This window comes from Balaenoptera ricei, chromosome 3 (assembly GCF_028023285.1).
Source record: "Balaenoptera ricei isolate mBalRic1 chromosome 3, mBalRic1.hap2, whole genome shotgun sequence".
In the NCBI taxonomy this organism is placed as follows: domain Eukaryota; kingdom Metazoa; phylum Chordata; class Mammalia; order Artiodactyla; family Balaenopteridae; genus Balaenoptera; species Balaenoptera ricei.
Genome location: NC_082641.1, coordinates 53,880,656 through 53,893,412, shown reverse-complemented (window position 1 = coordinate 53,893,412; position 12,757 = coordinate 53,880,656). Strand labels below are relative to the sequence as shown.

The window sequence follows — 12,757 nt, the reverse complement described above, 5'->3', positions numbered from 1 at the left end:
TTCCTTTGTTAATCTGTCTCTGGTTACTGGGTCCCCAGTGGAGAAGTTAGAAGGGGAGAGGGAAAAGATATTTTTCCTCCCTTACAGTTCTTGACACTAATCCTCTTCATGTCAACTGTCATGGCCATGTTTCCCAAAGGAAATCCTAACATGGGAGCGTGACTTGCATCATCCACAAATTCAGATGTGGAGAAAAAAAAAAACTGGAATAGGACCCCATATAAAAAGGATTTCTCCCTTTCAGATCCGAGCGCTCAAAGAGAGGATAAGGTTTGGGCTGACTGATGAGAAAGAACAACTTAGTGACAAAGCTACAGGGAAACCAAGATAACAAGGTGGGGAGACGCATCTAAATTTCAAAATGCCTGTATTTTAAAAACTAGCAAGAGGAAGTAAAACAGAACTCGAGAAAAGGTATTTCATTACCTGCATGAGCAGAGAGAGGTGAGTGAGGCCGTGGCAGTGCTGGGGGCTGCCCATTACCAATCAAGCTCTTCCGGTTGCTGGTTCGGCAACTGTCCAAAGGAAAGGAAAACCACTTTTAAAAGCAATAATAATAATAACGTTCAAGTATGTTCAAAGTAGACATAGCTTAGGTTGAACAATCTATCCGCGCATGCTACTTCTAAAATTTTTGCAAGTCAATATGTACTCACTAATATTTGAAGGGCGGCTGTTTCCTGAATATTAGAAAATATAATGTATTCGTATCATATATAACACCATCAATATTCCTCACCACCAAGTTGTCATCAAATGCCTTCTTTTGGCTCTTGACTGCAAATATGTGATATGCCATACACACAAGTGATAAATTAAGGATTCAAATCAGCAAACCACAGGTAGCATCTTTGTTGACATGAAATTTCTAATACAAAATTACATGCAATGAAGAACAATGACATTAATCTTACAATGATGCACTAATTAAAAATCTAATTATTTAGACAAATTTCATAGCTGTGCCTTTTGTCAATAGAACAGCCAATGCCTAAGATAAATGTATTTCACTACTCATTCATTTTTCATCTTCATACTGCATTCAAACTCCTTATTAAGGTAAATATTTTGGAATCATAAAAACAGATTCCAGTTTGTATTAAAATAACAATGAAGGCCTTTTCTCACAGGCACACTACCTACTGTTTTTTATTCTGGTACCCAGTGAGTAGAAATAAATTGCTACATATGGGCACAGGGTAACTATTTTTTCCTATTTCTGCTACTGGAAAGTTAAAAAATAGCTAATATGATTGCAAAGTAACTTTCACAAGCCTCAAAGAATAACGTAAATGCAAAACTGGTTGATGATGAAGTGGATGTTATCTTACTTTCATTTGCTTTTCTTCAGTACTGACTGGTACTTCACAATCAGTATAGTGGTTAGAAAAGGATAATACAAACCAGCAGGTTACCTCATTGAATTCACCTATAATAAGGTTCAGGGCACTATGATTCCATCCTCCTACACTTGGTGCCCTTATCCACCATTAAAGATTTATTGTAATGTCTTCTTAATTCAGAATATACCTGTTACAGCATTCTTGAAACAGGAATTTTCACCTAACTTCTAAATAACATATAGTGGACATAATTGAGAATTTGTATAAAATATTTGAAAGGAACATTTCTAAATATGATTCAAACAACACATTTCAAAGCCAAACCAAATTTATTTCTCCAATATTGACTTGGGAACCAATTCTCTCTCTTAGATGTTTGCTGCTTATTATCATTTGTCAACATTCCCATATTTATAATTTCTTAAGGTCAGGCTGCATCATTTTATTTTCCTTACTGGAGCAATCAACACCCCCTAGCATTATCTGTGAGTTTAATTAAGATCATGTTTACCCAGCCTTAAAGAAGTTGTTGAATAAGAATAGACCCTTGATAATTATGAAGATGGAATGTGGTATTATCAACTCATCTATCAAGAACCATTATTTGGCCTATTAAATTCATAACCGTTAAGTCAGATCGTGTGATTGTTTTTTTAAAAAAATATTGTACAATGTATTTAGTGTTAATTCAAATTAATGTCTCCTTTAATTTTAATATAGGAATATTAAATATATCAACTTGTTGATGTTAATAAGAGAAATTATAAATGACAGATTTATATCCTGGAACTCTCAGCAAAGTTATTTGCTAATTTGAACAAGTTAATTGTAATACAGGTTAGCTTACACAAAAATGGCTATTTGTATTATTTTTTACATTTAGTATTTGATCTAAATCATTTATGAAAATTTCCTATTGACATTCATTTATTAATTTTTATATATGTAAATCAAATAAATAAGAAATATATATCAATAGAAACAGTAACCTAATGAATATCTTACATAAGAATTTCAGTGAAATATGCTGGCAAAGCTAAAATTTAGAAAATATTTCTTAAAAACATTTTAATTGAATTTTCCTAAGAAACAAATAGAATGACTAATACATTACCACAACAAGTCAAATAAGTAGCCAATAATTTGTATTTAAAACAAAGAAAAACACAAACAAAAAATTCTCACAATTGTATCAGTTATTTAAAGTCTACCAGAAAAAAAAGGGTGGAAAAGTACTGATGTGATTAAAAAAATGTGATTAAAAAAAAAAAAAAACTCAAAAAGAAACGTGGGAATAAAACTTGATGGAATCTGCTTGGCCAATATAAAAATATAACAATGTAAAACATAAAAACAAGAACAAAGTTTATATTACATTCATCCCATGTTTGCCCACCATCTAAAAAGATTTGTAAACTTTACAAACTGATGATTATGAATGTAATTAATGATGAAAGAAAACATAGGATTCTTTATCTAATAATATAAAAGTAGGTTAGAAGAAGTTAAAAACAAGTTGCCTCAGAATGTGAACAGTTCACCATAATTAAAGTACTGGTATTATGTTACACAAATCCTTAAATAATCGGAGGGATATCTTATTGACAAATGTGATGAACAATCAAAACTGAAAGTGTCTTCTCTAACTTCTATATAGCTCTTTAGCCTGAAGCTAGTGAGAGTAGTAAAATTTTTGAATCTCTCAAAGTCAAACAGGAAGCTTTTAAACATGAAATGTTCCTCAGCATGGCAAAACCAGACTTTACAAAATACAGACCAAGACAGAGATTTACATATGTACACAAATCTCTACACTCCGAAGTAGGGTCTTGGCCTCTCAAAGGAACTTATTTGTTGCTAACATTCTTAAGGGTAAAGGGGCATATTTTTTTTTTACTGTATTTAACCTTAAAATACCTAGATCTTGATATATATATTAATACTTTAAAAATACTGGGACCCTATTGAGATATTCTGTATATAACTTTACAAAGTTGGAGGGAAGGGGTGGCCATCCAATCTGACTATCACCTACTTCTGGTATCCCTGACAGTCACTTAATCTTATTGTTCTAGGTACCTGATTCCCAATAAATGAATTAAAATCTGCATTTAACCCCACAACAAGAGAACTCCTAATGGGCAGGACCTGTGAGTATTTACTACCTAGACTGCCACAGCACCTGGCACTGCCGGCGTTAATAATGACACTGGTGTAAAATGCTGAGCTGACCTCTGTTGTCATTATTTACTCATCCAGGTATCACACTCTCTTCTGCTGATGAAAGGAGAAGCTCATGAATAGCAGGTGTGAGGAGGCTCCTGCGGTGCTGGCGACCACACCATACTCATTTAACCCATAAAGTGATAAAATAGCAGAAACATCACCACCTGAGCAAACTCAAGGTCCCTTTTCTTTCACCAGCATAACGAAGTTGAATCACCCTTGCTTTTTCTCAAGCCATGTCACCCAAGGGAAAAAACAAGTGCCATCCTACCAGGTAAAATAGGAGCATCATTTCTACTCTAGCAAGAATCTCTTGTTGAAAACTTATCCTCTTCTAACCATGTGAGCTTGTAAAGAGTTATCTCTAGTTCAGCCTTAGGAACCTTAAAGGTATTTGATTGCAAAAGTGAAACTAAAGAACAGTTATGAATTCAAGTTCCAGCTATCCATCCCCAAAATGCAATCTTTCTGCTTCACTCTTTAAGAAGAAATGGAAGCCATCCACCCTGCCCGTGCTTGCTTCTGAAAGCTGAAGCCAGGAACAACCATTGCCCACAAAGCACCTGCTCCTCTTCAGGCCACCCAGCTGAAAAAACACATGGGGACACAGCCTATGATGACATGCTCAGTCTGTTCTCTCAGTTGGCAAGGTGACACAATGGCACAGATTCTTTACTTGGAAAATCTGAATTTAGCCCAAGAAGATAGCCATATATAACGTGAGACAGAGGCAAAGGTAAACGATGGATTAGAACAGGGGCTGATGGTGCTAAGTGAGCTTTCCTTGTTACCTCATTCCTTTGGTTCCTGCCTAGAAAGATCCACCTACCAACAGAAAACACACACACAAACACACACACACACACACACACACACACACACAGAGTACAATAAGTACTGCTGACTGTGGACCTGGGATCTGAGAAGAATGGGAGGGTGAAAGGCAATGACAGTACTTCTGAGTCAGTAGGACTGTCTGGCCCCTGCGGGCCGGGAGGCGAGGCAGGTGGGGACAGAACCCTCTGTGAGAAGAACGTCACAGTTGGAATGGGCACTCGGTTGGAGACGCTTTAGCACAACAGGAAACCACCACTGGGAAGTGTTTTATTTGCTGGCGTGGTGTTTTGGCTCAGACAGGTGACCTGGGATCACACAGGGTGCCGCTCTGCTCCCTGAGTTCACTGTTCCCGCTCACCAAAGCAGTTTCACAAGCAGCTTCCCCATCTCCTAATGATTGCCAAGAGCACCTTTCATTTGTCAGGAGCATAAAGAGACAGATCACGCATGTCATCGTGTAAGTCAGGCCTGATCAGAGTGAGGGACAAAGGAACGCGGGCCACTAGCTGAGGGAGGGGAGGGGAAGGCGGTGTATGGATTTTTGGTCCAAAGCGCCCATATTCTATTTCTGCCTAGATCGTCCTTATGCTCAGAGCTCCGTATGAAGGGCGTGGCGGGACCTGTAAAAGTCTCACAGCTGGATCTGTCACATCTCTCCTGGCAGAACCTGTTAATTATCCTCTACCAGGTCTGTAAAAGCTGTGAGGCCCACCAGGCTGTGGCTTTCTGCAACTGTTCTGAGTAGCTGAAATGCAGCTTAATTTTAAATTACAATCATTTGGGGACATGAATACTGATCATGTCTGATCGTGGTAGGACAAGCTGAGAAAGAGAAACCCAAACAGGCAGTAATTTCTAACAGTCACAGCCGACTTGAAAGGTCAACACTCAGTACGACATATGACTGACCGCAATTGAGGGGCAGTGAATTGCCTAAGAAGAGCTCCAGGAATTCTGAAAAGCTAGCCTATAATTTATTAATTCATCTTGATGAAAAATTTGATAAATCTGCACAGGAGGCCAATTATAGACCATAGCTTTACTGAATGTGAACATCTGCTAACTATTTCCTGATACCTTAATAGAATCTGAACACTGAATATTCCTTGAACAAAGAGGAAGGCAGAAGTGGAAGAAACTGGGCATGAACAGGAGGCAGAAATTGTCTAGCTAATGTGGTATTGCTGAAAACATGTTATAAAAGAGGCAGGCTTCTGTTTCCTTATCTTTACAATGAAGGGGTTAGACCAGATTAGAGGAGTTATTAACTATTTTTGTTTGGTTTATGAAATTTTAAAAATATAGAAAATATAGAAAAATAATCAAACAATTCCCACCACGTGAAATGAACAATGGTATCATTTTCTGATGTTTATTCTCAATCTTTAGTGTATATATGCCCTTTCAGTGGCTGGGAAGGCTTTGTGCATTGAACCTCCCGGGGATTATCTGGTTCTATAAGGGTGTACACCTTTCACTGTCTTTCTAGTGACTAGGCTACTTTAAACGCTGTAGGGGTTGCAGTTAAGTTGGAGAAAACTAGTAGTAATACAAGTGATTTTTGTCCATAATAATGTAAATGAATTTTGTCTTGTGCAAATACAGTTAATATCCACCCACAGAGAGATGACCCCAAACATTTAATATCATTCTCCTACGAGATAGTAACTGGTTTTGTATCTATTAGCAAATTTTATTTCATCATTTCTGATTATATGTATATAATATATACATTTATATATATTTTAATATATTTATATATTTTATGTATATATATGGTTTTCAAAATCTCTTACTGTTGTCCTCATTAATAAGTTAAATAAAATCTCTGACACATATTTATTTTATATTAGTATGGCAGTCATGTTTTTGACTTTTTGGATAAATTGCACTTCAGCACACACTATATATTATAGATATTCTGTAACTTACTTTTTTTTTCACTCAACATTATACTTTTGAGATTTAACCATGGCAACATAAATATGGGTTTAATTCATGCCTTTTTTAGATTATTCATTTGAAGCAAATTTTAGGATTATTAAATGCACTAAAATTATGTATATCATGGACATTTCTTTTTTCTTTGTGCAACATTAAACATCTAGGCCTCTGTGTATTTGCAAACCTGATTGTAAAAGCCTTGAAAAGTATCTTCGAGACTGAATTTGAAAGAAAAATTATATCATGCAACATAAAGCAAGTCTTCCTTACAATTTTCTTTGGACACTTCTCCCCCAAATCCTTAATTCCTTCAGATGCTGCCTTGCCCTTCTCTCCATGTCTGTCTTCATACTATTGTCTTCTCCAGAAATAACTTTTTTGTCTTTCACATGTAAATCAATCTACCCTTCCTCTGGGCCGCTTGTCTACAGCTCTACCCCTTTTCCTGTAGAGCACAACGAGGCCACAGCTGGTAGCTGGCCGGATAAGCTTTAGTGCCCCTTAGAAGGCAACAGGAAGCAAAGCATTAATATTCCTGTCCGTGACATACTCTGTTATTTAGGTGAAGTTATGACACTGCCGATGTCTTCCCTATGGCCCATGAAATCAGGGCTCCCCCCAAGGTTCCACTGATTCATTCAACAAATTACTTTTCGAGCTCCTAATACATGCTAGGTACTACTCTAAACACACAAATATCCCTGCTGTCCTCTAGAGACCTGTATTCTAGAGAAGGAAGCAGATAATAAACATAATAAACTAGTAAGATATTATGGGAGATGGTGATGACCTCTGTAGTACGAGGGATGGCGATGGAGAACAATGACGCAGAGGGTAGGACACGGAGCACGGATGTGGGAAATCACGATCTTAAACAGATGGTTAGGGAAAGCCACATGGGGCGGGGGCGGGGCGGTGGGCGGTGTCTGAGTAAGATGGGAGGATGAGGGAGTGAACATTCAGGAAGAGCAAAGGCCCTGGTCAGGAGTGCTCCAGGACCAGCAGGCAGGCCAGCGTGCGGGAGGGGAGCCGGCCAGAGGCGAACAGCCAAGAGGACAGTGGACAGAGCCCGGGGGCCACCTCTGGGGCAGGTGCAGGCCACGGCACGGAGACTGGTTTTACTCTGGGTGAAAAGGGAAGCTGTTGGAAGGTTTTAAACACCATCCGAGTTTTGGTTTAAGAGAATCATTCTGGCTGCTAGATTGCAATAACCAAAGGAGGAGGGAGAAAGGCCAGTTAGGGAGCTAAGCGGACGGGCACGCCTAGTACACCCCATCTCCTGTGACTCAACTTCAAAACACAGCATTTTATTTGAAAAACTCATGCCAAAATCGCCCCCAAGATTCAATGCAGGTATGAGAGCAGTCCATGCTCTTTTGCACAGCCTGTGACACACTGGAGAAAGAGCAGGTAGCTAGAACTGTGGTGACTACCAAGCAGAGAGCTTCAGCCCTCTGCACGTGGGCATCAAGGCAACGACCTAGTTTATCGTCATCCGGCGCATATTATTGTGAATGCTTCGTATTGATACTATCGGCTTGATACTTGAACTTAACTTTTCCGTTAGTAGAAAAACTCCTTTTAAAAGGCATTAAGTATAATGGAAACGAATGACTGCTCATACTGCTTTCACCTAGGAGCAAAACAATTAGGTTAGTTACATGCCTAGAGGAAGGTATAGGTCTCCAAGCTTTCAAAAATTCTGACGAAAATATATATATTACCGTATACAGTACTTCCTGTAAATATATCTAATCCATTAAGATAAGCCCTTGGTGAGGTCTAGCCCAATTTTCTGTCTTTGTACGGGAAGAGAGAGATGGCTGAACATACAGATATTGGCAAGATGCTATTCAATGTAAAAAACATTTATGGGCAAGTACGATGGGCAATAAGAAAATGAAGAAAACACTCTCAAAGTGTTTAAAGTATAAAAGAGGAGCTAAGAATGATTCACAGATAACTGTATTCTAAGGCAGAATCTGGAAGAGTTGTACGAACAAAAATGTGTTGCTATCTAAAGTATGAGATAAAATCCCAATCAGCTTTGAGACGTATTTGCATAACTAATAAGCACTGGGATTTTATAGTATATGCTAAGTATGACAAGTTGCCCCTCCATTTCATAGGTCTTCCCTAAACAACCCCTTAATCTTGGTGATCTGCCTGACACAGAGACTTTTTTTTAAACCTATTTCGTCTCAGTTATTCCACTTGTGGCTATTTCAAAGTGAGATACATGAACACAGCTATCTCTATGTGGCTCACATGGCGAGCCCTGATGTCGTACGTGAGCATGTGACTGATGGGGGGCTGACCCTGGCAAGCAGAGCATCCACTCTGTGGTCACGCGCTCATTCAGTAAACATAACCAGGGATTCCACCTGGGGCTTACCATCTAGGATAGGGCATAAGATCCTTGAGGCCGAAGATTATATTTTCTATCACAGTGAATCTCTTCGGATACCCAGAAAAATACAGAAAATACAAATGACTTGAATAGAGATTCAGTAAATACTTTTGAATAACTAACTAAATATGGTTCCTACCATTAAGGAGTTTCTAATCTAACTTGGAGGACAAACATAGTCTAATCTACAAGACTAAACTGATCTAAGACGATATCATAGTCTAATTCTACTAGCTTGATCAAGGCCGTGTATAACTGAGAAAACACCAAGAGCTGACAGGTTTATATGATGTGAAACATCTTACTGAGAATACCTACATACACGTCATTCTGAATAAAATTACAATGGGAAATCAGAGGAATTAAAAGAGGGGCATATCACAATGGTCAAAGTCAAGCAGGAGCTGCTAATAATATGGGATTTATAGCAGCAGAGTTAAGTCCAACTGCTGAAAATGTCAGAAGTAAAAAGTAATTAAAGTGAGAAGGCTCTCAATACCTGTTAATTTTTTTTAGTGCAATTTATCTGCAACATGCATTATGGGACATACCTAGCCTGCACATCCCCCAAGAATCCTAAGACATCAGGGCAGGTCATCTGTTTGAATGAAGACACTTAAGGGCTGGAACACTCAATGATGAGATGAATTCTGGACTTCTGACTAGTCACGCAGAGCATAATAGCTCAAACCTCACAACCAAAGACACGTAATAAAGATTGTTTGTACTTGAGATGAGGGTGTGGAGAAAGTGCTGCAAAGGTAAGGTCATTAACTCTGATCCAAGAGTTGAAGGGCATGTACTGTAACTTGGCAAACTGCTTCAAAGGCTGATTTGGCCAAACACTGCATGGAGTCATTCAAAAATATGGTCTAATCTGTCCTGCAAGGCTAAGAGCTGTTATTACCTGGCTGGGCTGACCTCTGGCTGCGCTATCAAAGTGGCAATGAGTCAGCTGAGGGAGGGACCAAGGTGGTGGCCCCAATTTTATAACTGGCTAAAGGGTTTTAAAAACAAACACCTATGAGACTGACACACAAGCCTTTGGTTGTTCTCAGGGCAGCTGTAGACAGTGACCAAAGATAAGTCTACAGACATGTTTGAGAGTTAAGGAAAAATAAACAAAATACAAACTAATGTTCTTCTAAACCTCTACTTTACAAGTGTGTTTGTGTTTTGGGGGTTGGGGGATGTGTGTGACATTTTTTTTTAAAACTTCCATGTTTCATACTCAATATGGAGAAAAGTCACAACTTGATACATTTTTTTTTTTTTTTGAGTAGTAGAAAACCAAGTTCAAAGTCCAACTACAAAAATTACCTTTAATGAATTTAATTTAATAGCATTGGATTTTTCCCAGTTGGCCAGTGCTATGCAAAGAAATCTTTCCAAAAAAACTAAGTGGTGGCGGCATCAAACCAGAGCAAACGTAACAGCTTACATCTAATGTTCCACTCCGCCTTTCTAGAAATACTATAATAAAACTGTACGATTAACTTCTTTCCCCTGTACCTAGTACCTCCTGCTTTATTGCTTTAAAGAAATGGTCATCAACTTTATAAAGCTGGATTGGAAGATTTTCTTACATTCAAATCTTATTTGAACAAATATATATAACAGCTGAACTGATATAATATTGTTTTACCCACTCTGGGCTTCTCCATACAGAAATTAAATCTCAGTTTAACTTGCTACACCTAGAAACATTTAATTTGGTGGATATGTTTTACTGTAGTAGGGTAATTTATCTATAAAGCTAAACACGACCCATACGAATCAAAAGCTCCGCTCCCTCTTTCTGGTTCACAGGATTCTGGGGCCGCTCCAATCTGACCCACAAAAAGGGAGGGGGAGCTGACTTCCGTAACCACCGGATCTCCTTTTATGACACTCAACAGAAATTTATGTCAAGCCCGGGATGAACAGCATGACTATTTAACGCCCTCCCAACTCGAAAGCATTTTGCATTCACAGCAATTTGGCATAATGCTTTGCCCACAAATGAACTGTCTCTGATTCCCGGGCCTGCACAGTCAGAAGACAAACAGACACACATGGAAAGCCCACATCCGAGCTCCACTTCGTGCTTTTCTGTGAGGAAAAGTCACGTGGCAAAAAGCCATCCTCTTTCTGGTATGTTTTGTTGCTAGCTGCGCCCAATTCAGAATCTTACAAAATGACATTCTGCTAAATACAGGAATGTCAAAGCTGTGATAATGGGCACAAGTAGAAGAAAATGTTTCCTAAATGGAGAAATAACAGGAAAACTGCCAAATGGACATTAAAATGAGTTGTGTGTTCCTCCCATACTTAAGCACTTAGTCCCCTACTATTTGTGTCCAACGTGAAAGGGAAGCAGACCTCTAAGGAGGGAAGAATAGCCCACCTAGGTGAAAAGCACAGAAGAAACAAGACTTTGAAGGACTGTTTTCCCTTAATTAACTGACAGATGTCTTTTCTCTTCCTCATTTGCATCCACTAATGTTTTCTTAGTCAGTCTCTCATTTTGCAATGATGAAATTGGCCACAAGGAACCAATTCTGTTTCTGAAGACAGGAGGGCTGGGGTGATAGCAGAAGATGCTGGTCTTTAAATTGCTCAGTATTCAGTCTGGGTAATGAATGCTCCTTGCTCTTGCCATTTGTGGGCTGGGCCACAGAATTTTAGCTCGGGAAGATGAAGTAATGACTGCCAAGGCAGCACCACCAGCTAGTGGCAAATAGGGCTTAGGAAGGGAGGTCATGTGGGCTCCCACAACCAGGGCACATTCGAAGTTAGAAATATCTGCATTAGACAGAGAAATACATTTAACTACATCTTATATGAATGTATTATACATTCCACAAGGGAAAAGGTAGTTCTGTTTTAGATTTCACTGACTGGCTATTTCTTAGGAGAGTACAGTTACAAAATACAAGGACTTGCCATTGGCACACCTGGCTTCAAATTCCAATCCCCTTAAGCCTCAATTTACTGATCTGTAGAATAGGAATAAGAATATGAACTACCTTGGAGGGCGAAGTACAGGTGAAATGAGATAATGCATGCGAAGAAATTATCACAACGCTTGGCACAGTAAGTGCTTCATAAATATTAGCTGTCAGAAGACAACATTTTGGTCTTTCTTTCTTGCATACATTCTTTCATGCATATATGTCTTCCTATTTAGAATGTTACACTAAGGCTTTCCCTCAAGGATCCTGGAACAAGAAGCACAAGATTGCCCATATAATTAACTTCTAAAATCAATACAATGAATTATGCAAGAGCTAAAGGGGCTGGTTCTAAGGCAGCAGACTTGACAGTAAATGTAAATATTAACACAGTTATAGAAGGAGTATAACAATAAGTAGGGCAATTGGTTGGCTTCAGAAACAGAGAAAAACAAATGCTGCAGAACCACAAGTTCAAGTGTTCATCCAAGGGCTTCAAATTGGCATCCTCAAGGTGAAGGACATGCAAGGGACTGCACCCAACACAGACATCAAAGTTTCAGATCAACTGTCAAAACCATGTGCATCTGTCCACCTTTGCCCAATGCTGTGGATCATTTAAGCCATCTAGTAAGTCTTGCTCTGCTACCATATTCCCTAAGCCACCTTCTGACTACTTCATGGAGAGGTCTGCCCAAATGTGAATAACAAGAACAACAATAATGACAACTGCTAACTTTGACTGTTTTTTAATACACGCCAAGCAAGGGTTTAATTTGCATGAGAATCCCAAGGTAAGACTTATTTTTATCCACATCTTATAGATGTGAAAACTGAAGACCTGAGAAATTCAGAAACCTAAGATCACACAGCTAGTAAGTTGTAGAACTGGAATCCAAACCCAGGCAGCATGCCTTCAGAGCTTGTGCTTTTAACCATTTTGTTAAAATGTCTATAAGGCAGAGAATAAGAACTTTGAAGAGTCTAAGCCCCATACTGATTATTTTTCCTCCCTGTAAATTAATGTCTCAGCATTCTGGCCCTGTACGTAAATCAGTGAGCTT

At 38.7% G+C, this 12,757-nt stretch overlaps 1 protein-coding gene across 14 annotated transcripts in view; it reads right to left on the bottom strand.

Annotated features, from left to right (window-relative positions):
- MAST4 (microtubule associated serine/threonine kinase family member 4) overlaps window positions 1-12,757 on the bottom strand; it is a 562,265-nt gene that overhangs the window by 115,784 nt on the left and 433,724 nt on the right. For all 14 annotated transcript variants that reach the window (XM_059916517.1, XM_059916503.1, XM_059916508.1 and 11 more), the window contains one exon: window positions 427-515. In XM_059916517.1, the coding sequence (XP_059772500.1) occupies window positions 427-515 (89 nt within the window). The remainder of the gene's footprint in view (window positions 1-426; window positions 516-12,757) is intronic.